General features: G+C 43.0%; 1 protein-coding gene across 1 annotated transcript in view; it reads right to left on the bottom strand.

Annotated features, from left to right (window-relative positions):
• Positions 1 to 27,447, bottom strand: part of ANKRD13A (ankyrin repeat domain 13A) — a 39,861-nt gene extending 12,414 nt beyond the window's left edge. The window contains exons 1-6 of the mRNA XM_082853509.1: positions 27,096 to 27,447; positions 8,388 to 8,520; positions 7,452 to 7,576; positions 5,256 to 5,301; positions 3,614 to 3,757; positions 2,738 to 2,927 (exon numbers count right to left, since the gene is read on the bottom strand). Of these exons, the coding sequence (XP_082709635.1) occupies positions 2,738 to 2,927; positions 3,614 to 3,757; positions 5,256 to 5,301; positions 7,452 to 7,576; positions 8,388 to 8,520; positions 27,096 to 27,191 (734 nt within the window). The 5' untranslated portion in view covers positions 27,192 to 27,447. The remainder of the gene's footprint in view (positions 1 to 2,737; positions 2,928 to 3,613; positions 3,758 to 5,255; positions 5,302 to 7,451; positions 7,577 to 8,387; positions 8,521 to 27,095) is intronic.
• Between the last annotated feature and the right edge of the window lie 235 nt (positions 27,448 to 27,682).

Below are 27,682 nucleotides of genomic sequence, written 5' to 3'. Positions count from 1 at the left end.
ATGAGATTTGGTAAATGCAATTAGTCCAGACAGGGTATGCGGAGTTTTATGTGTGCATTACAGTCCATCAGAGAAAGGAGGGACCAGAGCTTACTTTACTATTCATTACCCACAGTTAGCACAATGTGACCGATGGAGGGAAAGAGAGGACGCCTAAAAGGATGATACCACATGCTAGCTATCTCCAATTTACATTCCAGAAACAAATTTAGGGACCGCACCTGCCTCATTAATGAACCTTAGTCCCCTTTTAGTCGGCGATCAATGAAAATCAAGATATTCCTTTGGGTGAACAGTTCAATCCTCAGTTCCTGTCTTTCACTAAGAACTTGATATCTTGGCACAGGAAATCATCGCTTTCTGGCACTCGGACTGAAGGATGACTAGGTCTGCTCCACTTCGTCCTTCGTGGATGCTGAGAAATCAGAGCCGCACTTTCTCCCTGGGAACTGCCACACTCCTCACTCAGCCACACCTGCTCTACCTGCAATCCTGGCTGCTCCATTTCCTTCCCCACATCCACTCTCTGACAGCTTAGTTATTAAACTCAACATCTACATCCTATTTTAAAACCAAGATTCTAATAAATCCTTGGCTCCTTGATTAACTGTATGTGCAGAGGCATCTGATAATGATAGGAGAAAACCCAGCTTCCTCTTTTGCCATTTTCACCTCTGCCCGTCTCCACTGAGACCACCATGCCAAAGGCCACTCAGCACATGCTGGGACTCGGAGGCTGCCACACAATGTGGAGAAAGGCTCTGAGGGTGGCAGGGAATGCTCTGTTTAAGGTGGGCAGAGCAGAACCTTTCAGAGGAGAGACAAATCCAAACTGCAGCCAGAGGGTATATATCCGCAGGCCCAAAATTCACTCGGGCAAAAGTATTACTTTGCAAACATCAAGCTCAGAGTAAGATTAGGAGAAAGAAAGGGGTGAAGAAGACTGTCATAACAGGCCCACATCTTCCAAATTTAATCAGCTGAACACTAGCTCACGCCTCGGGTAAGAACCAGGCAAGCACACTTTTTCTAGCAGCAAACCTCGCCCTCAAGAGGGGCCCAAGCCCTTGCTTGAACCACGAGAAGCTCACTAAGCACCTATTTCATTTCAAGCACCACTGAAACCAGCAGGTGCCTTCTAGAAATTCTCTCTCAGCAACTCTCTGATGCTTGCAAAATGAGGGTTAGCCTCAACCATCTGAAAACCCCGGGACCACAGGAATACAAAATGTAACTCAGTACAAATGGAAGGGGGGCTGTCTACCCTCCGCTGGGTAACAGCCAGTAACCATCACATTCTCTGTAAATTACACTTCAGAGCAAACAATGACGCTACAACTCTGCTGCTAAACTAGGGGGAACAGTGGCTCCTCTCATGACATCTGAGATTTCATCTCGAGATTCACTCCTTTTTTCTTTTCAGCTGAGGAAAACAGGAACCTGAAGATGAAGCCGCTTGCTCAGAGCTGCACAGTTAGCAGCCCTGCCGATGGTGCCAGGCTCCTCCAGCCCTCGGCTCCCCCGTCTTCCAGCTTTATGAGCAGAGCCCTAGGCCGGCGTGCCCTCCCGGCCTGCAGAGGCAAATGCTGAAGCCTGGAGATGTTTTCCCAAGACCCTTCCAGGTAAAGCCACGGTCAGTCCCTAAACCTTGCTGTCCCTGGAAGACAGCGGCTGTCACCTGGTGAGGCCGGTGCGAGGAGGCTGGCGACAGGGGACTGACCCTGCCTCAGGGGGTGTCACTCCCAAAGCAGCAGCATACCTGGCATTTTCTCTTCTGCTACCAACAAATACCCTAATTCCACAGCTTGATCTAAATTCGGGGAAAGGGGCACTTAAACCTTATGTTTGATTAAACCAAAGACTCTCAGTTTTATTAATAAATTTTATACTGGAAACAAAGAAGAAAAGGAAAAGAGAGAACAGTCAGTATATTCATTAAGAGAAAAGAAAGCCTAAATCCAGAAGAATAGTGTCCATGTCAGCTCAGGCTACGTCCGCTGCTTTGGTTTACAGAGAGCTGGATGTGACATCCTAGGCAAACACTCAGGGCTCTTACAGAATCCCTCAGTTCGGTGTGTTCTACGGTAGAAGCACTCAGGCCAACAGCTATGACAGCCTCCACCCTCTTACAAAGGCCCTCCCCGCCTCGGCTCTGCCCACAGGCAGAGGCCCAGAAATGGTGTTCTCACCCGGGTTAACCGAGGCACAGACCTCCCCAGAGGTTTCTCCAGATAAAGTATGGAATAAAACTGAAACCCCTCCAGACTCTTGCTCTAAACTGTTAGGCCTCATGGGGAAGCAGGAGGTTGATGAGGGGGAGAACCACATTGAATTGTATGATAAGTGTGTATTTGACTGACTAATATCAGTATAACCACACTCAGTACTGGATTCTACCTCGGAAACTCAAAGCTCCATGATTTGGGACTAGGGAGTCTTGTGGATTGCCAAACACAGAAATAAAATTCAAGTAAAATCCATCAGAAAAAGGGCCCATAAAAGAACATGAAGACATTTCTCCAAGACTTAACCAATGTGCCATAAAAATGATACATGGTGGAGGATGTCAGCTGTGGTTTGTTTGGTTAGAGCAGAGATCAACTTTAAAACCCACTAGTGTTTCTTACACCGTATTAGAAAAATCCCAATCCACCCATACTTTCCAATTAATATATACGTGGCACTAAAGATAGCAGTAAAGGGATTAGATGTGAAAATGCAGAACCTAAATCCATACCTTTCAAAAGCAATGTTTTTAGTATCAAGGCTGGTGTTAATGACTGGGCTTGTGAGCCGCCTCTCAACCTCCCTGCCTTTTGGCTTCATCAAGTCCAGAGTGAGGCGCTCCATTTCCTGGGAAAGGTCAAAGTGTTCGGTGGTGACCACTTTGTCATCGTGGTTGACTTCCATTAACTCTGCCCAGTTGTCTGCTCATGGAAAGAAGGGCGTAACTAAGCACAGCGCAAGTAAGATGCAAAACCCAGAAGCTTTGTATGTTAAACTGCATCATCTTTCACACACACCCCATCCCCCCCCACCCCCTGGTGCTATCTGATAAAACCCAAAGACTATTGATTATCGATTACCTACTTGCCCAGGAATGATCTGGCCAACTTTCCATAACTCAGAGGAGGCTCTGGGCCATCTTCCCCAAAGATGCAGACTTTTTAAATAACTTGTATTTTTTGTTAGCAACACATTTCATCTGTGTACTACTTCTTTAAGTATATGATTACCTAATTAATATAAATTATTTATGCACAACCCTGGGTTAGCCACACCATTTCTCACCCTCCATTAGGGGACCATGCCTGATTATGGAGGCAATATAAAGAGATACAAGACAGGGTCTTGCACTCAGAGGTTTAGGAACAGCATATGTCAAGAGGGTAACAGTGTTGGGTGGTAAATGATATGTGCAAGAGAACTATCCAGATAAGAAATAAGATACAGGAATTGAGAGTTGAATAACTAATAAGAATAACGGCAACAACAACAAAACATGCCCCAGAGACAGGCACGGAAAAGGCACATAACTGTGAATACATTTTGATGGTTAAAAAATCACTCAGAACTTAGGAAGAGCAGTGATTACTAAAACAGAACCACTCACCTTCTCCCTTAAAGATAAAACTCCGCCTCCCTCTTATCCAGCTCATGTTCTCAAATCCCAGCAACGTGATATCCACACGCAGTTTGGCACCACTTTTCCAGATGCGACAGACATCATTCGGGCATATTCTGGAAACCAAGGGCACTGGAGAAGAGAAATGTACTACTGAGAAAAGCCCGAGGGCCAAGCAGAACAGCCAGGCCCCAGAAATCAGGATTCTGACTTTAGTGAAAGGACAGGAGTGGCAAGATGGCGTCGGTCATACAGAACTGGGCTTGACTCCCACACTTACAATACAAGGAGTCATTCTTAAAAAATAAAAATGGACTTTCTGTTCTACAGCTGTTTATAAAACTGCAGATCTATGTCTTGTCCAGAGAAAACGCTAAATCAATTTCCCGAGAGTATTCTCAATCCCGAATGAACCCCTCTCACTGACTACCATCAGGGCTAGAGTGCATCCATCTGGCTGTCCTTATCCACATATGCTCCTCTCGCCATCTGGCTGAGGCCCCCCTATACTGTCAGACCCACCATTCAAGATATCAAATGTCTAAAATATGCTGCTTTTTTAATAAAAACTGACATCAGAGTGGTTATTTGCATTAAAAAGAACTCAGTTTCATAGAAGAAGCTGAAGTTCTGTTCTTTCATATACTTTTTACTTCATTTAAATGTTTTATTACAAATATGACTTCTTGCCTGAAAGGGAAGTCTGGAAGTGAAAAGAGCTGAAAATCTGGGAGTTAGAAACTGTCATTAACTGATCTACAAGAAACAGAAGTAGAACATCTAGGAAAATTACTGTCAGTCAATTTGCCTTACATAAGATTTTGGAGAAATACATCCATTTTGTTAAAAACAAGCTATTCCAATATTCATCTCATCTTCTTCCTTAGAAAAACAAGTTTAGGACTTCCCTGGTGGCGCAATGGTTAAGAATCCGCCTGCCAATGCAGGGGACACGGGTTCGAGCCCTGGTCCGGGAAGATCCCACATTCTGCAGAGCAACTAAGCCTGTGCACCACAACTACTGAGCCTGTGCTCTAGAGCCCACGAGCCACAACTACTGAAGCCCGCGTGCCTAGAGTCCATGCTCCACAACAAGAAAAGCCACCACAATGAGAAGCCTGCGCACCACAACGAAGAGTAGCCCCCGCTCGCCGCAACTAGAGAAAGCCCGTGCGCAGCAACGAAGACCCAACGCAGCCAAAAATAAATAAATAATTTTTTAAAAAAAGAAAAGAGAAACAAGTTTAAAAGGATCGCGTTGAACTCCACAAGGAAATGAGTAACTGATTTATGATAAACCTTACTAAGATTTTAGCCATTTAAAGTGAGATATTAAAAAACGAATAATATAGATACATGTCAGCGATAACTGATAAAAGGAAGAGACAGAATTGTCTATATATTGTACTGATGAATGCTTGGGAGAAAAAGTCTTATGCACGTAGTAAAAGTTTGGAAGGAACACACCTAAAGCATCAACAACAGTTGTGTTTATGTGGGACTGTGGGTGACTGTCTTCCCTCACTCTCATCTATTCATTTTCTAGATTAAAAAAATACATATAACTTTTATAGAAAGTTATATAAGCCTATATTCAAGCTAAATAAATTTCAAGCCCACAGCCACTCACCCCAGCTGGTGAATTCCCACTTCATCTGCACGTAGAAATCCGGAGCCTGAAGGACAAAGGTTTAAAATAAATTACCCCTTACAGTGGAAACTAACACAACACTGTAAATCAACTATACTCCAATTAAAATTAATTTTTAAAAAATAAAATAAAAAATAAAATACCCTTGGTACCATTAACTAAACACAAACACAGTAAGGTTTACTAGGGGTGTTTAAAAGGGAGAGCGAGAAAGAACAGAGAAGAAGAAACATAAATCGCAAACCCATCACACTAAATCCTTATTTTATGTTCAGGCTGTTATTTTATCTCAATATAAAATATGTCTAGACAGTTAATAAAGTTAACTGCAAGTGACAAGGTTGGAGGGAGATAAAGTCAAAGTTGATTTAGGGGCTCAACCGTGTTCCTAACAGTAATGGCCCATGAGCCAGGAGGATGGGCTCAAGCACCACCACACGATATGGGTCACAGGCTGGTCTAAGCAGAGAAGAGGGAGCATGGACCCCATCTGTTCTATGGGGAACTTGACCGTGAAAGGCTTTGTGTGCTGGGAAGTGCTTGGTGTTTATCGGACCACTCTGAAACCAAGAGGCTGCAAGACATCACTGCCCCCAGAAAGTTGAGTTTTCCCTCCAGTTAACAGAAGACTTTAGCCCCACTTTCCTCTTAAAGTTTTAGGATTTGGCTTTTTGAGGTTTCACACCACCACAGCAGGCCTGTTTAGGATGATTTTCTGACCTACCATGAATTCCTACAGAAGGTTCTTGGAGAGCTACTTAAGAAATCCAACAGTTAGCATGAAGGAAGAAAAATGCCAGAAATTCCAGGTGTTTTTCTGCTCAAGAAAAACCAGATTCCAGTGATGGGTGAAGACACTCTGAGGGGCAATGGATAAGAAATGTGGACACGTAACAAGGAGACACTGTTGAAAGACAAGCCGTCATGCACGGCCTCTGGTGCCACCAAGCACCATGTTATTTGTGGGCTGTCTATAACCTCCAGCAGAGAATACCACTCAGTGCAGTTCACTGCTATGGATCAATATAGGTAAAAAACAGAAAGTCTTTTATACTGAATTTTTTAAGTGTGGGTGACTCCATGTTAAATAAGTCATTTTCTGCTTTGTCAAATGGACAAATGATGTTTTTAGTTCCTCCTACAGTGAGTTAGATAAGAAAACAAATCTATGTGATCTTTATGCACTCAAACACACATCTATTTTACATACAATGGATACAACAATTTCATACTTCATGGACGGTTTTCTTGTAGTATGTGTAAAACGAATGTCTTAGGCAGGATTTAGCTTGTGTCACAGAAATTTTTTTTAAGAAGAGTGCTCAGATAACAAGCAGTGATTGTCTCACAGCAAAGTTATTCCTTTTCTCAACAGAATTGTTAATTTTTCTCAAGAAATGTGGAAAGCCGATTTATCTAGCAAATATCTTTGGAAATACTTGGGGAGCTCACTTCTGTGTTTAAACTGAGAATAAACAACATGAAAATTGAACCGCTGGTACTTTCTCGTCTCCTGCTGCCTCGGGAATATTGCATATGGTTGACCAATAAGACAGTTATTGCAAGTGACAAAGGTTATCTGAAGAATGGTAACCACCATCCAAAACAATCCAAGAGCCTAGAAGTAAAGTCTTTTAAGAAAATTCTCTGTCACAGAGCCCATACATCATTCACAAGAGAGAGAAACTGCCCCAAAGCCAGTAACTATAAATAAATTAAGGGAATGGATTAGAAGTCACAAAATACAAATGGCTAGAAGTGACAGGGGTGTCAAGAAGAGCTGCACACAGACTTCTGAGCCTCAACAGGCCCTGAAAATCCCCATATAGTCACAATGTTCATTACAATTTCCCCAAGATGACCTGAGCTCGGGATGCTACTTGTAAGAAAACAGGCAGCTAGACAAATTAATTGCTTGATGTCCATTTGTCTTTAGTTCTAATTTTTAAATAACACTTAAAAGAGTAAGTCTTAATGACCCGGAAACGTAATTTGTGAAAGACTTCATACATTTAACAAGTTGGAAAAGCAAGGAATAATGCATTTGGTATTCAATACATCGTATTCACGACTCATAAAACTCTTTAGGAAGGCACACAAGGATGTCAAACTGTGTCCGCAGCTGCTGTGTCAGCATTTAACTCCAATGATGGCACTGTCAATTTTTATGGCTACCTCGAGAATTTTCTGGAGCAGCTCGGGAACTCCCTCGAGGGCCATGGATGTGTTGTGGAAGTCCCGATGCTGAAGGACTGTGTACACCATCTCGGGATCACCAGTGCTCACAGCCTCGTGCAAAACTGGAAGGCAAAAAAGTGAAATTTGACCCCCCTGTATTCTCACACTTTCTGACAAATTCCAAAACCACTATGAAAAGTATCTATCTGGATCAAAGGCCAATATTCTCTTCAAAGTGGGACCCAGGCTGCAGCCCCCCCTGATCTTTATGACCATGACTACTTACTTCTAGCCCTTACCTGACTGAGAAGAGAAGAGAACATAGCACTCTTAGCCTCTTGAGCAAACCCTACCATCGTTCCCTTTCCCCCCTTTCTTACCACTGGCTCTGAAATACTGACAGTGTCTTCAGAGCTGGCTTTCACTGTGCGATCACATAACTGTGGAGATGGGCAGGTAGGGTTTGTGTTGTGTACATCCTTGCTCAGTCAACTCAAAATTACTCTGAGAGTAATTCTGAGAGTATGAGAGTGTGCAAAACAAGTGAAGTGCCAGGATTTCACTGGAAAATACTACTACGTTCAGCTATAATTTTTTTTATTTTGTCTATCCTCATGGACTCGCTAGAGTTACCACCACATTCCTCAGGGGAAATCCGGCCTCCACACTCATGTCTGATGCACACAGAGCTGCTTTCTGGATAAGGAGTCACCCTCTACCCAGGGCTCTTGGCCCAGGACATAATTCGGACCACTGTGCTGCAGACGAGCCAGCAGCATCCGAGGCTCTCATCTTCTTGCCCAGCCCCAAGTTCCAAGAGAGAAAGAGTCTTAAGATAAAGATGACTTGGGACAATAAGGACTGAAACTGGCCTTTATTCAGAAAAGAGAAAACAAAATGAAAGGCTTTAAATTATTTTACAAGTATACTTGCCTGTCCATCCCTCGCGATTTTCTTTTGTAACGTCTGCTTTATGTCGGAGCAAGACTCTAGCAGATTCCAAATGTCCCAAAGAAACAGCAAGATGCAATAAGGTTCGACCTCGCGGATCCAGAGCCTCCACATTCTGTAAAGTAAACACTGGCATTTATATAATTGGATATATTACATAAAAACGTGGAAAGGAGTTTGAGAGATAATATTCAGTATAAAAATTTAAAATAGAAGGGTCGGGGCTTCCCTGGTGGCGCAGTGGTTGAGAGTCCGCCTGCCGATGCAGGGGATGCGGGTTCGTGCGCCGGTCCGGGAAGATCCCACATGCCGCGGAGCGGCTGGGCCCGTGAGCCATGGCCGCTGGGCCTGCGCGTCCAGAGCCTGTGCTCCGCAACAGGAGAGGCCACAACAGTGAGAGGCCTGCTTACCGCAAATAAATAAATAAATAAATAAATAAATAAAATAGGAGGGTCTGGGAGAACCCTGTTGACATAGCATCACACAGAAGGGATTTGGTGTGTTCACAGTGGTGGCAGAAGAATCTCTCTGACACATCTGGGCCTAAAAGCAACCTCAGGCTACTGAGACAGGACTCCCCATTCTCCTGCAAAGGTAAGCCCAGGAGGCTTGAGACAGTACCCTCAATGTGCTGTGGATGGTAAATGTCATTTAATCCTAAGACAGTTCAGAATTAAATATGAGAAAGATGAAATACACCAAATCCACAGTATTCATTTTTGTGTTAACTTTAGTAGTATTCTGTGTAATATGGCATTTTCAATGTTTGTAAGATTTAGATAATGTATTAGAGAATCTGACAAATTAGCCTGTGATTCTAATGTAAGATATACCATTGAATAATTGATTTTGGACTCGTATTAGAGATTTTTACTAGTGTGCAAATAATATTAAAAAAGAGGAGGACTGGTTCAAGATAGCGGAGTAGAAGGATGTGTGCTCACTCCCTCTTGCGAGAGCACCGGAATCACAACTAACTGCTGAACAATAATCGACAGGAAGATACTGGAACTCACCAAAATAGATACCCCACATCCAAAGACAAAGGAGAAGCCACAATGAGATGGTAAGAGGGGCACAATCACAATAAAATCAAATCCCATAACTGCTGGGGGGGGGGTGACTCACAAACTGGAGAACATTTATACCACAGAAGTCCACCCACTGGAGTGAAGGTTCTGAGCCCCATGTCAGCTTCCCAATCTGGGGGTCTGGCAACGGGAGGAGGAATTCCTAGAGAATCAAACTTTGAAGGCTAGTGGGATTTGACTGCAGGACTTCAACAGGACTGGAGGAAACAGAGACTCCACTCTTGGAGGGCACATACAAAGTAGTGTGAGCAGTGGGACCCAGGGGAAGGAGCACTGACCCCATAGGAGACTAAATCAGACCTACCTGCTAGTGTTGGAGGGTCTCCTGCAGAGGCGGGACAGAGGTGGCTGTGGCTCACCATGGGGACAAGGACACTGGCAGCAAAAGTTCTGGGAAGTACTCCTTGGCGTGAGCCCTCCCAGAGTCCACCATTAGCCCCAGCAAAGAGCCCAGTAGGCTCCAGTGCTGGGTTGCCTCAGGCCAAACAACCAACAAGAGGGAACTCGGCCCCACCCATCAGCAGACAAGCAGATTAAAGTTTTACTGAGTTCTGCCCACCAGGGCAACACCCAGCTCCACCCACCACCAGTCCCTCTGATCAGGAAGTTTGTACAAGCCTCTTAGATAGCCTCATCCACCAGAGGGCAGACAGCAGAAGCAAGAAGAACTACAATTCTGCAGCCTGTGGAAGGAAAACCACATTCACAGAAAGACAGACAAAATGAAAAGGCAGAGGACTTTGTACCAGATGAAGGAACAAGATAAAACCCCAGAAAAACAACTGAATGAAGTGGAGATAGGCAACCTTCCAGAGAAAGAACTCAGAATAATGATAGTGAAGATGATCCAGGACCTTGGAAAAAGAATGGAGGCAAAGATCGAGAAGATGCAAGAAATGTTTAACAAAGACCTAGAAGAATTAAAGAACAAACAAACAGAGATGAACAATCCAATAACTGAAATGAAAAATACGCCAGAAGGAATCAATAGCAGAATAAATGAGGCAGAAGAACGGATAAGTGACCTGGAAGACAGAATGGTGGAATTCACTGCCACAGAACAGAATGAAGAAAAAAGATTGAAAAGAAATGAAGACAGCCTAAGAGACCTCTGGGATAACATTAAACGCAACAACATTCGCATTATAGGGGTCCCAGGAGGAAAAGTGAGAGAGAAAGGACCCGAGAAAATATTTGAAGAGATTATAGTCGAAAACTTCCCTAACATGGGAGAGGAAATAGCCACCCAAGTCCAGGAAGCGCAGAGAGTCCCATACAGGATAAACCCAAGGAGAGACACGCTGAGACACATAGTAATCAAATTGACAAAAATTAAAGACAAAGAAAATTATTGAAAGCAACAAGGGAAAAATGACAAATAACATACAAGGGAACTCCCATAAGGTTAACAGCTGATTTCTCAGCAGAAACGCTACAAGTCAGAAGGGAGTGGCATGATATATTTAAAGTGATGAAAGGGAAGAACCTACAACCAAGATTACTCTAGCCGGCAAGGATCTCATTCAGATTCAACGGAGAAATCAAAAGCCTTACAGACAAGCAAAAGCTAAGAGAATTCAGCACCACCAAACCAGCTCTACAGCAAATGCTAAAGGAACTTCTCTAAGTGGGAAACACAAGAAAGGAAAAGGATCTACAAAAACAAACCAAAACAATTAAGAAAATGGTAATAGGAATATACATATTGATAATTACCTTAAACGTGAATGGATTAAATGCTCCAACCAAAAGACACAGGCTTACTGAATGGATACAAAAACAAGACCCACATATATGCTGTCTACAAGAGACCCACATCAAACCTAGGGACACATACAGACTGAAAGTGAGAGGATGGAAAAACATATTCCATGCAAATGGAAATCAAAAGAAAGCTGGAGTAGCAATACTCGTATCAGATAAAATAGACTTAAAGAATGTTACAAGAGACAAGGAAGGACACTACATAATGATCAGGGATCAATCCAAGAAGATATAACAATTATAAATATATATGCACCCAACACAGGAGCACCTCAATACATAAGGCAACTAACAGCTATAAAAGAGGAAACTGACAGTAACACAATAATAGTGGGAAACTTTAACATCTCACTTACACCAATGGACAGATCATACAGACAGAAAATTAATAAAGAAACACAAGCTTTAAATGACACAACAGACCAGATAGATTTAATTGATATTTATAGGAAATTCCACCCCAAAACAACAAATTACACTTTCTTCTCAAGTGCGCACAGAACATTCTCCAGGATTGATCACATTTCGGGTCACAAATCAAGCCTCGGTAAATTTAAGAAAATTGAAAGCATATCAAGCATCTTTTCCGACCACAATGCTATGAGATTAAAATCCATCACAGGGAAAAAAATGTAAAAAACACAAACACATGGAGGCTAAACAATACGTTACTAAATAACCAAGAGATCACTGAAGAAATCAAAGAGGAAATAAAAAATATCTAGAGACAAATTACAACAAAAACACCATGATCCAAAACCTGTGGGATGCAACAAAAGCAGTTCTAAGAGGGAAGTTTATAGCAATACAAGCCTACCTGAAGAAACAAGAAAAATCTCAAATAAACAATCTAAACTTACACCTAAAGGAACTAGAGAAGAAGAACAAACAAAACCCAAAGTTAGCAGAAGGAAAGAAATCATAAAGATCAGAGCAGAAATAAATGAAATACAAACAAAGAAAACAACAGCAAATATCAATAAAACTAAAAGCTGGTTCTTTGAGAAGATAAACAAAACTGATAAACCTTTAGCCAGGTTCATCAAGAAAAAGAGGGAGAGAACTCATATCAATAAAGAAATGAAAAAGGAGAAATTACAACAGACACTGCAGAAATACAAAGCATCATAAGCGACTACTACAAACAACTCTATGCCAATAAAATGGACAACCTGGAAGAAATGGACAAATTCTTAGAAAGGTATAACCTTCCAAGACTGAACCAGGTGGAAACAGAAAATATGAACAGACCAATCACAAGGAATGAAATTGAAACTGTGATCAAAAATCTTCCAACAAACAAAAGTCCAGGACCAGATGGCTTCACAGGTGAATTCTGTCAAACATTTAGAGAAGAGCTAACACCCATCCTTCTCAAACTCTTCCAAAAAACTGCAGAGGAAGGAACACTCCCAAACTCATTCTATGAGGCCACCATCACCCTGATACCAAAACCAAAGCTACTACAAAAAAAGAAAATTACAGACCAATATCACTGATGAACATAGATGCAAAAATCCTCAACAAAATACTAGCAAACAAAATCCAACAACACATTAAAAGGATCATACACAATGATCAAGTGGGATTTATCCCAGGGATACAAGGATTCTTCAATATATGCAAATCAATCAATGTGACACACCATATTAACAAAGTGAAGAAGAAAAACCATATGGTCATCTCAATAGATGCAGAAAAAGCTTTTGACAAAACTCAACACCGATTTATGATAAAAACTCTCCAGAAAGTGGGCATAGAGGGAACCTACCTCAACATAATAAAGGCCATATACGACAAACCCACAGCAAACATCATTCTCAATGGTGAAAAACTGAAAGCATTTCCTCTAAGATCAGGAACAAGACAAGGATGTCCACTCTCACCACTATTATTCAACATAGTTTGGGAAGTCCTAGCCATGGCAATCAGAGAAGAAAAAGAAACAAAAGGAATACAAATTGGAAAAGAAGAAGTAAACCTGTCACTGTTTGCAGATGACATGATACTATACATAGAGAATCATAAAGATGCAACCAGAAAACTACTAGGCTAATCAATGAATTTGGTAAAGTTGCAGGATACAAAATTAATGCACAGAAATCTCTTTCATTCCTATATACTAACAATGAAAGGTCAGAAAGAGAAATTAAGGAAACAATCCCATTCATCACTGCAACAAAAAGAATAAAATACCTAGGAATAGGGCTTCCCTGGTGGTGCAGTGGTTGCGAGTCCGCCTGCCGATGCAGGGGACACGGGTTTGTGCCCCGGTCCGGGAAGATCCCACATGCCGCGGAGCGGCTGGGCCCATGAGCCATAGCCGCTGAGCCTGCGCGTCCGGAGCCTGTGCTCCACAACAGGAGATGCCACAACAGTGAGAGGCCCGCGTACCGCAAAAAAAAAAAAAAAAAAATACCTAGGAATAAACCTACCTAAGGAGGTAAAAGACCTGTACTCAGGGCTTCCCTGGTGGCACAGTGATTAAGAATCCACCTGCCAATGCAGGGGACACGGGTTGAAACCCTGGTCCGGGAAGATCCCACATGCTGCAGAGCAACTAAGCCCGTACACCACAACTACTGAGCCTGCACTCTAGAGCCTGCGTGCCACAACTACTGAAGCCCACACGCCTAGAGCCCATGCTCCGCAACAAGAGAAGCCGCCACAATGAGAAGCCTGTACACCACAACGAAGAGTAGCCCCTGCTCGACGCAACTAAAGAAAGCCCACGCGCAGCAATGAAGACCCAACGCAGCCATAAATAAATAAATAAATAAGAAAATCTTTACTCAGAAAACTATAAAACACTGATGAAAGAAATCAAAGATGACACAAACAGATGGAGAGATATACCACGTTCTTGGATTGCAAGAATCAATATTGTGAACATGACTAAACTACCCAAAGCAATCTACAGATTCAGTGCAATCCCTATCAAATTACCAGTGGCATTTTTTACAGAGCTAGAACAAAAAAATCTTAAAATTTGTATGGAGACACAAAAGACCCCGAAAAGCCAAAGCAGTCTTGAGGGAAAAAAATGGAGCTGGAGGAATCAGACTCCCTGACCTCAGACTATACTACAAAGCTACAGTAATCAAGACAATATGGTACTGGCACAAAAACAGAAATACAGATCAATGGAACAGGATAGAAAGCCGAGATAAACCCACGCACCTATGGTCAACTAATCTATGACAAAAGAGACAAGGATATACAATGGAGAAAAGACAGTCTCTTCAGTAAGTGGTGCTGGGAAAACTAGACAGCTACATGTAAAAGAATGAAATTAGAACACTCCCTAACACCATACACAAAAACAAACACAAAATCCATACACAAAATGGATTAGAGACCTAAATGTAAGACCAGACACTATAAAACTCTTAGAGGAAAGCATAGGAAGAACACTCTTTGACATAAATCACAGCAAGATTTTTTTTGATCCACCTCCTAGAGTAATGGAAATAAAAACAAAAATAAACAAATGGGACCTAACGAAATTTAAAAGCTTTTGCAAAGCAAAGGAAACTACAAACAAGACAAAAAGACAACTCTCAAAATGGGAGAAAATATTTGCCAATGAATCAACAAACGATTAATTTACAAAATATATAAACAGCTCATGCAGCTCAATATTAAAAAAAATAAACAACCCAATCAAAAATGGGCAAGGGAAGCTTCCTTGGTGGCCCAGCGGTTAAGAATGTGCCTGCCAATGCAGGGGACACAGGTTCAAGCCCTGGTCCAGGAAGATCCCATATGCCATGGAGTAACTAAGCCCACGCACCACAACTACTGAGCCTGTGCTCCAGAGCCAGTGAGCCACGACTCCTGAAGCCTGGGCACCCGGAGCCCGTGCTCTGCAACAAGAGAAGCCATCGTAATGAGAAGCCCGCACACCGCAACGAAGAGTAGCCCCTGCTCACTGCAACTAGAGAAAGACTGCGCACAGCAACAAAGACCCAACGCAGCCAAAAATAAATAAATAAAGTAAATAATAATTAGGGAAAAAAATGGGCAGAAGACCAAAGTAGACATCTCTCCAAAGAAGACATACAGATGGTCAAGAAGCACGTGAAAAGCTGCTCAACATCACTAATTATTAGAGAAATGCAAATCAAAACTACAATGAGGTATCACCTCACACCAGTTAGAATGGGCATCATCAGAAAATCTACAAACAACAAATGCTGGAGAGGGTGTGGAGAAAAGGGATCCCTCTTGCATTGTTGGTGGAAATGTAAATTGATACAGCCACTATGGAGAACAGTATGGAGGTTCCTTAAAAAACTAAAAATAGAATTACCATATGACCCAGCAATCCCACTACTGGGCATATACCCAGAGAAAACCATAATTCAAAAAGACACATGCGGGCTTCCCTGGTGGCGTAGTGGTTGGGAGTCCGCCTGCCGATGCAGGGGACGCGGGTTCGTGCCCCGGCCCGGGAGGATCCCACATGCCGCGGATCGGCTGGGCCCGTGAGCCATGGCCGCTGGGCCTGCGCGTCCGGAGCCTGTGTTCTGCGGTGGGAGAGGTCACAGCAGTGAGAGGCCCGCATACCGCAAAAAAAAAAAAAAAAAAGACACATGCACGCCAATGTTCACTGCAGCACTATTTACAATAACCAGGTCATGGCAGCAACCTAAATGCCCATCGACAAAGGAATGAATAAAGAAGATGTGGTACATATATACAATGGAATATTACTCAGCCATAAAAAGGAACGAAACTGGGTCATTTGTAGAGACATGGATGGATCTAGAGACTGTCATACAGAGTGAAGTAAGTCAGAAAGAGAAAAACAAATATTGTATATTAACGCATATATGTGGAACCTAGAAGAATGGTACAGATGAACCAGTTTGCAGGGCAGAAATAGTGACACAGATGTAGAGAACAAACGTAGGGACACCAAGGAGAGAAAATGGCAGGGGGATGGTGGTGGTGGTGAGATGAGTTGGGAGATTGGGACTGCCATATATACACTAATATGTATAAAACAGATAATAAGAACCTGCTATATGAAAAAATAAATAAAATTCAAAAAAAATTTAAAAATAGTATTTGCACATCATGACAGCACTATATGGGAAAATGAATGCTTGCAAGTGCAAGACTGAAACATGACTCTGGGAGCTATACATAAAGATGACAGTTACTAAGTTCCTTTTTCTATAAAGTTAAGTGCCTCATAAACACTGGCTATAGGCCTCAGATCACTGAACACAACCTTAAGCACGAATGGCACTGAACACAACAGCACTCAAATTAAGTCTAAATAAGGCTAAGGGCTTTCATGGAAATGCAACCACCCTATGATGCGGAACATGGGGGATTTCTCCAGCACATCTCAGCATTCAAGTCAAGAACAGGAAGTGCAGGACTTTAATCAAAACCGAAAGTACAGGACTTCCCTGGTGGCGCAGTGGTTGAGAGTCCGCCTGCCGATGCAGGGGACACGGGTTCGTGCCCTGGTCCGGGAAGATCCCACATGCCGCGGCGCAGCTGGGCCCGTGAGCCATGGCCGCTGAGCCTGCGCGTCCGGAGCCTGTGCTCCGCAACGGGAGAGGCCCCAACAGTGAGAGGCCCGTGTACCGCAAAAAAAAAAAAAAAAAAAAAAACCGAAAGTACAAAAGATAATTTGAGTTAGAATAAAATTACATTCTCTAGCTGGATTCCCACCAAAACACCACTCTCATTATTGTGTGTTGAGTGCCCTGAAGTAGCAGCACCCACGGGTTCCACAGACAACCAGCATGATCCACCAGGCATGTGTGTGGACATATTTGCAGATAAATGTCCATTTGGCTTTCACTCTTCATTCCTATTTTGGCCCTCCTCCCGGCACCTGCGCTGGGTCTCCAGAGCTCAGTCTGAACAACTGGGTGCTGCCTTCCAAAGACGGCTCTGGATGTTCTTCCAAGGACACAAGAAACTGCCATGGGGCTTTTGGAATATAAAAACTTTTACGTGCCATGATACTGCTGAGAAAATGTGCTTTATGTTGATTTGAGATGCTAGTTGTTGTGCAGCCTCCAGAGATATCCAGAACAAGCCACTATCAGCCAAAGGAAAGGAAGGTAAGCCGGACTGTGGGTAAGCAGCTACTATCCAACAGCTACTGAGCTTCCCTGTTTTGCTAATTGTATCATGGCTATTGTGGAGTGAAGACAGGAACTGCTACTGAGGAAAAATAGAAGTGGTCGAAGACATTCTGCTAAGTGAACATGCGTCCTCCTGGACCAACCCCAGGCCTCAGCGTTCTCTCAGGTGCTGAAATGTCAACAAGTATCCTGGAACGGGGCCCACACCACCTCCTGGGATTCCCTGACTTTTGCCAAGGGGCCGGCCTGTCTATCTCACCAAAGCATCCACAGGGCAGGATCCGAGTCTCCTATTTCTTAGCTTCTGCCACCGTAGACTCTAATTTGCATTAAATCATCGTTCTTTAAAAAAAGTAATATGGCTTTAAACTATTAACTAAGCTGAAGTTTATTAGGAAAGAAATAATTAGCAAATTCATTATTTTCTTTCATGTCTCTTACAGATACTGTTTTCTTTTTTTTCTTTCTTTTTTTTTTTTTTTTTGCGGTACGCGGGCCTCTCACTGTTGTGGCCTCTCCCGCTGCGGAGCACAGGTTCCAGACGCGCAGGCTCAGCGGCCATGGCTCACGGGCCTAGCCGCTCCGCGGCATGTGGGATCTTCCTGGACCGGGGCATGAACCTGTGTCCCTGGCATCGGCAGGCGGACTCTCAACCACTGCGCCACCAGGGAAGCCCCAGATACTGTTCTCTTACTCAACAAGTTCAATGTACTACATGAAAGGTGCTAGGGTTAGCATACTGCCCGACACAGGAGATGCTTAACAATATTTACCACACAAAAGGGGAAACTCTACTTACTTTAATTCATACCCCAGAACAAAACTAACATCTCGGACTAAGCTCCTGGGCAACCATTAAGATACGATGTATAAAATGAAAGCCAAATATATTTTGTTGACATTTTTCTGTTTTGGACCACAGGGAAAACTGTATCTCGGAGCCACATAGCTGCACACTTTGCATGGCTAACTGTTCAGAGCCTCCTGTGCCTCTCCTCATTTGAAAGGAGAGAAGGAAGGAAGAATAATATAATATATTACGGTGACAGTGTGATTTAAAACAATGGATGAATAACAATTAGAGTGGAAAAAAAGGATAGAAAATCAATAGAGAAAAATCAACAAAACCAAAAGTTGGCTCTTGGAAAATATCAACAAAATTGACAAAATTTCAGCTAGACTGACGAAGGAAAAAAAAAAGAGAGAAGACTAAAGTTACCAAAATCGGGAATGTAAAAGTGGATATTACTAACAACTCTACAGAAATTAGAAGTATTATAAATGAATGCTATGAACAACCATATGCCAATAAATTAGAATTTAGATGAAATGCACATACTCCTAGACAGCCACAAACTAGCAAAACTGACTTAGGAAAAAATAGAAAACCTGAAAAAAAATTGTAACAAGAAAAGAGATTGAATCAGTAATTTTAAAACTTCCCAGGAAAAAAACCTCAGGCCTAGATGGCTTCACTGGTGAATTCTACCAAACGTTCAATAAATTAATACCAATTCTTCACAAACCCAAAAAAACAGAAGAGGAAGGAAAACTTCCCAATTCATTTTATAAGCCCAGTATTATCCTGATGATGAACACGTCACCAAAAAGAAAACCACAGACCAGTATCTCTTGTGAATATAGGTACAAAAATCCTCAACAATATTCTAGCAAAGTAAATTCAGCAACATATAAAAAGGGCTATTGTACACCATGACCAAGTGAGTTTATCCCACAAATGCCAAGGGTGGCTTAACATCTGACAATCAATTAATGTAACACAGCATATCAACAGAATAAAATAAAATAAAAAACACAGGACCATCTCGATAAATGCATGCTGTAGTCTGAAGGTGAAGTGTCCACCCAAACTTTGTATGTTGAAATCCTGACCTCTAAAGATGATGGTATTAGGAAGTGGGGCCTTTGGGAAGTGCTTAGATCATGAGAATGAAGCCCTCATGAATGGAATTAGTGCCTTTATAAAAGAGGCTCCAGAGAGCTTGCTAACCACCTTCTACCATGTTAGGACACAGTGAGAATGCACCTGCTATGAACCAGCAGGAGAGCCCTCAGCAGCCACCACACCAAACCTGCTGGCACCATGATCTTGGACTTCAAGGCTCCAGAACTATAAGAAATAAATTTCTATTGTTTATAAACTATCCACTCTATGATATTTGTTACCGCAGCTCAAATGGACTAAGACAATGCAGAAAAAGCATTTCACAAAATCCCACACCCCTTCATGATAAAAAAACACTCAACAAACTAGGAATGGAAGGGAACTTCCTCAAACAGCATCCGCCTGTGAAAACCCCACAGCTAATATCATATTTAATGGTGAAAGACTGGATGCTTTCCTCCTAAGATAGGAACAAGACAAGAATGTTCTCTTTCATCACTTCTATTCAGCATTGTACTAGAGGTTCTAACCAAGGCAATAAGGCAAGAAAAATAAATAAAAGGCATCCAGATTGGAAAGGAAGACATAAAACTATCTCTACTCACAGACAACATGATCTCATATATAGAAAATCCTAAGAAATCTACTTAAAAACTATTAGAACTAATGATTTCTGCAAGGCTGCAGGATACGAGAGCAATACAGAAAAATCAATTGTATATCTATACACTCGTAGCAACTCAAAAATGAAACTTTAAAAATTCCTTTTACAGGGCTTTCCTGGTGGTGCTGTGGTTAAGAATCCACCTGCCAATGCAGGAGACACGGGTTTGAGCCTTCATCCGGGAAGATCCCACATGCCGCAGAGCAACTAACCCTGTGGGCCACAACTACTGAGCCTGCACGCTTAGAGCCCATGCTCTGCAACAAGAGAAGCCACTGCAATGAGAAGCCCGCACACTGCAACAAAGAGTAGCCCCCGCTCGCTGCAACTAGAGAAAGCCTGCATGCAGCAACGAAGACCAAATGCAGCCAAAAATGAATGAATGAATGAATTACTTTTTTTTAAATTCCTTTTACAACAGCACTGAAAAGAATAAAACATTTGGGAATAAGCAACAAAAGAAGTATAAACCTTATACTCCGAAAACCATAAAGCATTGTTGAAAGAAATTAAGGTCTAAATAAATGGAAAAGCATCCCATGTTCATGGTTCAGAAGACTTAATATTTTAACATGTCAAAACTCCCTAAACTGAGCTACAGAGTCAATGCAATCTCTATCAAAATTCCAGCTGACTTTCTGCAGAAACGAACAAGCTTATACTAAGATTCATAGGAAATGCAAAGAACCCAGAATAGCCAAAACCATCTTGAAACAAAGAGTAAAATTTGAGGATTCACACTTCCCAATTTCAAAACTTACTACACAAAGCTACAGCAATCAAGACAGTGTGGTACTGGCAAAAGGACAGACATATAAATCAATGGAATACAATCTAGAGTCCAGAAATAAACTTATACATTTATGGTCAATTGATTTTCAACAAGGGCACCAAAATAACTCAATGGGGAAAGAATAATCTTTTCAACAAATAGTACTTGAACAACTAGATATCCACATGCAAAAGAATGAAGTACTGTATATACCATATGCAAAAATTAGCTCAAAGTTGATCAAAAACCTAAATGTAAGAGCTAAAACACTAGAACTCTTAGGAGAAAACATAGGATTATATCTTTGTGAACTTGCGTTAACCAAAACCTTCTCAGATACAACACCAAATGCATAAGAGACAAAAGAAAATGCAGATAAACTACACTCCATCTAAACTGAAAACTGCTGTACTTCAAATGACATAAAGAAAGTAAAAAGACAACCTAAAGAATGGAAGAAAATATTTGCAAGTCATATGCTTAATAAGGGGCTAGTATCCGGAAAATATGAAGAACTCTAACTACTCAAGAATAAAAAGACAAATAATCCAGTTTTAAAATGGGCAAAGGATTTAAATAGACATTTCTTCAAAGAAGATATGCCAATGCCCAATAAGCACATGAAAGATGCTCAACATAACTAGTTATTAGGGTAATGCAACACAAGACCACAAAGTGATAATACCTCACCCCCATTAGGATGGCTACAATCAAAAAGACAGACAATAACAAGTGTTGACAAGGATGTGGAGAAACTAGAACCTTCATACACTGCTGGTGGGAATGTAAAATGGTGCAGTCAATTTGAAAAAGAGTTGGCAGTTCCTCCAAAAGTTAAACATAGAATTACTATAAGACCCAGCAATTCCACTTGCAGGTGTTTACCCAAAAAAAATAAAAACATACAACCACACAAAAACTTGCACACAGATATGCATAGCAGCATTATTCATAATGGCCCAAAGGTGGGAAAAAACAAATGTCCATCAACTGGCAAATGAATAAACAAAATGTACTCTATACATACAATGGAATATTATTCAGCCATTAAAAGGAATGAAGTACTAATACCTCCACAACATGGATGAACCTTGATAACATCATGTTAGGTTAAAGAAGCCAAACACAAAAGGCCACACATTGTATGACTGCATTTATATGAAATGTCCAGAATAAGCAAATCTGTACAGATAGCAAGCAGCTTAATGGTTGTCTGGGGCTGAAGGTGTTGGGGGGGAAATAGGAAATGACAGCTAATGGGTGTGGGGTTTCTTTTTGGGGTGATGAAAATGTTCTGGAATGTGATAGTGGTGACAGTCACACAACTCTGAATATACTAAAAAACAGTGAATAATATACTTTAATGAGTGAATTGCATAAGTGAATTATATCTCAATAAAGATGTTTGAAAACCAACATATGTATGTGTTTTATGTAAGACATAAAACTAATCTACTCGCTATCTATATGCTGTTTGACGAGTTGCTTAATTTCTCTTGAGCTTCAGTTTGCTCCCTTGTAAAACAGGATTAAAAAAAAAACAATAAAACCCCACCTACCTTACAAAGTTCTTACAAGGGCAAAGGCACAAGCCTAACCCACACAGAAAGCTCTTCGAAGAGCCAGCACTTATTATCATACACCTACATTACATAGTTTCATATAAGCCGTCACTTTCTCCCTAAAAGGGATTTGTTCAAATTTCCTTACAGTTAATAGTGGAGCTTAGGGTCTTCAACTAATGACGTTAGTTTAATGAGCAAGAGCTTTCAGAATTTAACTGGAATTCACTGTCGAAGCTGACCATGTAAGTTTTTCCTTTAAGTTTCTTCAGTCATGAGCCGTACCAAATTAAAAATCCCCACCCTCTTAACTATCATCGTGCCCCAAAAGAAGAAAAGGCATGAGATTTCTACACGTCTCCTTATGTGATAATGTAAGCCCACCGACTTTTCTTGTCCAAGCCCTCTTTGCCTGCCCGCCGTTCTCCAGCCGCAGTCAAGGCGCAGCTGAGTGCGGGCTGCAGAGCCAGACAACCGGGCCCACTTCCGGACCCCTCACTAGCCTTGGGTTGATTACTCAACCCCTCTGAGCCTTGGTCCCTAGCGCACAGCCAGAGCTTCAGAAACTCTCACGGGGGCCTCCTGCGGAGGCCTCAGGTAAGAGGCTGCTAAGCAGCCCTCCATTCGCTTGAGAGAGTCAACCACCCTCATTCCTGTGCACTCTCAGACCGCCTTGGTCCTCTGCAGCTATGGCCTGAGCTGGTTCTCCCACTCCGAGTCAGGGGTCGGGGTCAGGAAGCCATACAAGCCTGGTTCCTAAGGTGAGCCTGAGCCTCTGAGGGCTGAGGAGGAGCAGCTGAGAGGAGGCTCCAGGCTCTTCCCCTTGGATGCAAGGCTCTGGCTCACAGCGGGCCTCTAGCCAACAGGCACTGGCTTGAACGTGTGCCCAGTGGCCTCACCCAGCCTAGCCCCTGGCTGGGATGAGAACCCCGGGGTGGTTCCCTGGTCAGGCTCCGGGCACTGCAGCTGCCTAGAACATCCTCTTCCTCTTGCCCAGATTTTGTGCTTTCACTGCTGGCTCCCTAACAGGGGGCTGGCCCTGGAGTCAGGCATCATCTGCCACCCTCCACTCCACTCGATCCCAGGGCTTTCTCTCCCCTGCTAAGGTGCACTGACTGACCTTTGCATTTGTCCCTGTAAATTTTCCTTCATTCTTCCAGCATCAGCAGGAAGGCCAAAAGATGTTTAACAGACCTCTCTGGCTAAGTGACAAATGACATAACCATAACACAAATCATTTCAACTGCACCAACCAACTTCAAGGCCCCGCTGAATATTAAAGGCAGTAGAGCTGATGGGTTAAGAGGCACTTAATAAAGTGCCTCTGCTGAGTAAACGTTGAAAGCGTGAAACAATCTCATCACTGGCAAAGTTACACAAGCAGTGAACTCCAGCTATTAGCAAGACGGTGGCACTGGGGCTGACTCACTCACACTCAGAAACACGCGCTTATCCTCTTCATCTGGATAAACTTGATTCTTTCTGTGCCACTGTTCCTAGAACAAAATAAAATTCTTATAGCTACCAGTGTGCCTGCTTCATGTCTCACTCGTGGGATGGAAGGAATGAAGGAACAGACAGCAGAAAATTACAGGCAAACAAAGCCTCAAGTGAAACAGCTGGTTTTATTGCTGGGGTGATAAGAATTTTTTTGTTTTTAATTATGCAACCAATACGTGTTCTTTGTAGAAAAATTGGAACATACATAAAAGAAGCTACATTCCCAGGATGATTATAACGATAGCAGCAGCAAGTATGGTAAATGTACTGCTCCCATTTACTAAGTGCCTTTGCTTTCTGATCTGTTCTCTGCTTCATTCTCCAGAATCCTGAAATGGAGGCATTTTCACTGAAAGAAGTAAAGCGGAAGGGTTAAGAATACAGGATTAAAGCAGACTGTGACTTTCTGGGTTGACATCCTAGTTCGACTACTGGGTAAGCAGGTGACTGAACCTCTCCACCTCCATTTCCTCATCTGTGAAATGGGACCAGTCCCCAGGGGACTGATGTGAGAATTAAATCTAAAACTTCACATAAAACATTTCAGCACGGTGCCTGGCAAAACAGCAAAATACCGCGTTTTGACAGGTGATGAACCGATTCGGCAAGGGTAAATTAAGCACCCAAGCTCACAACCTAACCTGCGATAGCACTGGCCATTAACCTAACTGCCTCCAAGGCACAGGTGTAGGCAACTGTTTTGTAATTAACAGAGGATCTCGATAAATATGAAAGCAGCAAAATATTCCCTGCCTTGTACTTTAATGACATCAATTATCAACTTCTTGACCCTGAAGCAGTTACATAATTTGCAGGACCCAGAGAAAAATCAAAATGCAAGGCCCCTTAATCAAAAAAAAAAAAAATTTAGAACTTCAAGACGATAACTGCAGAGCATTAAACCAAGCATGAGGGACTTCCCTGCCTGGTCCAGTGGTTAAGTGGTCCAGTGGTTAAGACTCCACGCTTCCACTGCAGGGGGCACGGGTTCGATCCCTGGTCGGAGAACTAAGATCCCGCATGCCGCACAGCACAGCCGGAAAAAAAAAAAAAAAAAAACCACCAAGCACCAGCCACTTCTGAGCACAATGCCCTGTGCAACTGCCAGGTCGCACACCCTTGAAGCCAGCCCCATGTCCACCCCTTCAACGGCCAAGTTTCAGGATCGAAACTGGATTGCGTGCTCATGACAATCAAGCTTCCACAGTCAAGATGTTCTTTCTGAATACACTTCAACTATTCCTTCCCCAGAGAAAACAGGATCCTGTGGAATGATCTACAGTGATAACCAATAACAAAGCCAAAACCAAATAATTAGCAAAGATGAATATTCTCTCCTGACCTCCTTGCCAGTCAAAGGCATTAAGGATCAATTTACTCCGGGACAACCTGCTGCAAACTTATAATTCTCTAATCGCGAAAGTCCTTAACGTTTTTCAAGGTAAGAGGCACAGCGAACCTTCGATGAACATGTCTATCACAGCTTGCAGGAAAAAGAAATAATTCAACCATGCCACATTGTAGATTATAAACTAAGACTTGGTCTTATCGAACAAGTTTTTCTATAAAGACAGACTGCGCTTCATTTAAACCCTTTTCCTCACTCCAATGAACAGAAAGCCTGCTGCTTTCAGAAATCAGTATTGAACGTGTGTGTGGTTTAAGGACAATGATGAACCTCTCTATCAAATAGGATTTTAGTTTTGTGACTTTCCTTGTACTTTATCTCAATATTTCGTAAGAAGCTGGGCGGCCCCGATACCGAGGAAGTGCAGAAGCAAAACGTAGCAGAACTAAAAACAAGACTGTCCGGTCATTTTTAAAGTGTCCAAGGTGAGACTGAAATCTGAGAGCAAAATCATGGAGGATTCTCTCTGAGCCACGTTTAGTAAGAGAAAGGGAATTAAATCTTCAGGTATACCGCAATGCCTAATGGTGAATCATCTACTCTGGGGGCATGATCTAATTAACAGCAATGACTCTTAAAACGAAAGTTTATTCTGTCGGGATAGAGAATTTAAATGAAAAAAGAGCAACTTTTGACTTCCAGTGGGTGCTCAACAGACTTAAAAGGGAGATGTCAAGGTACAAGAACACACTTAGCAGTAACCATTCATCACATGGGGGGGATGCTGACCTTGCTCAATTTTTGCCAACCATAAGAAAACCAATGCCCCTTTTCCTCTAAAATTTCTTGACAATTACAGCATCAAATTGGAGCCATTCAGACTCCAGAACTTTAGCACACTGGATAAAATGAAGTCAACCAGAACAATTATACCAAATAATTACAAATCCTCATCCTAACTGCTAAGTCTGTTAGTTTGTAACTTGAGGATACCAATACCTCCCAGAATTGCTGGGATGCCTTTAAGGCAGGGTTTCTCAAGCAAAATGCTACTGACATTTTGGGACAGATAAATCTTAGCTGGGGAGGGGGGCGTCTTACGCATTTGTGCATTATAGGATATTGAGCAGCTTCCCTGGCCTCTACCCATTAGATTCCAGTAACACCCACTCCCCACTTGTAACAACCAAAAACGTCTCCATTAATTACTTGATGTGTGGGATGAGGGATGAAATCACTTCCAACTGAGAACCACTGCTTATACAGATGGGAATAAATAAAAGGTAAGGAATCAAAGCACTTTAAAACAGAAAGTGATTTTAAGGATGCTGTGCACCAGTGATTCTCAAACTTGACCTATTGATAATAGTCAAGTACAAGATTTGCCCACAGGGGTATCAACACCCTCATGCTACAAATAAGTGGACGTGGGCCAGAAAAGGAAAATGCCTTGCCCAAGGTCACAGGGCAAGTTAGAACCTGGACTCCAAACCCAACCAAGCCCTTCCTTACAAAACGTATGGGTGGGGTGAGACGTGTGTGTTGCTCATACATTTTGGGGAGAGGCAGGCCTAATTGGTTAAGACGGTGCGCTCTGGAGCCAGCTGGCCAGAGTTAAAAATCCTGATTTGGTATTTATCAGGTGAGGGACCTTGTGTAAGGCACATAACCTCTGAGAGCCTCAGTTTCCTTCTCTGTCAAATTTAACGGTAGTCCGTCCCTACCTCCTAGGGTTGCTGGAAAGGCTGAGAGAGATAATATATATAAAACCTCGACACAGGGCCTGGAACACCTTGAACACTCAGTACATGTTGTTATTATTATTATTATTATTATTGTCCCACGACTGCAGAGTGGAAGGGGTCTGCGGGGCCCCGAGGGCAGAGGACTGAAGATGGGCTCAGGGAGGCGATGCGACCCCCGACTCCCCCCTCCCCTCGCCGGGGGCGGACCCCCGCCTCGCCCCTCACCTGGCCCTGCAGCTCCTTCTCCAGCTGCCGGTAGTCGTTGTTCCAGACCAGGACGTGTAAAGGGAAGTGGCCGCTAGCGTCGCAGGCAGAGGACATGGCGAGGAGGCCGCAGCCGGGCCCTCACCGCCCGCTTGCCAAGTCTCAGCACCGGCAGGGTCTCCGGCGCCCGCCCGCCCGCCCGGCGGCCGGCGAGCGAGAGAACCAGGGGAGCGAGCGAGGGGCGCGGTACAAGGCAAGGGGGACTAGCTAGCCAGGTGAGAGGCACGCGCGGGACGTCGGCGGTCGCGGGCCGGGTCGGGGACGGGGTCGGCCGCGCCCACCCCGCGCCCCGCCGCGCTCCCGCCTGCGCTGACAGCTCCCGAACCGACTTCTGCGGGCAGGACTGCCCCAAACAGGGAAGTGCGGGGAGCGAACCACCGCGCGCCGTGGCGGGGGGGAGGAAAGGACAACCACCTGGTCCGGGGTCCGCCTAACCCCACCCACCTGAAGTCCACATCTGGAAACACACTAATGACCAAAACAGAGCTAAAACTCTCTTCTTTAGCCCAGAATCTCTACATGGAAAACTCGGTCTACCCTTCATCACC

The sequence above is a fragment of the Leucopleurus acutus genome, assembly GCF_964270905.1.
Source record: "Leucopleurus acutus genome assembly, chromosome: 13".
NCBI lineage: Eukaryota > Metazoa > Chordata > Mammalia > Artiodactyla > Delphinidae > Leucopleurus > Leucopleurus acutus.
The sequence above is the reverse complement of the archived record's forward strand: the minus strand, read 5'-3'. Positions and strand labels throughout refer to the sequence as shown.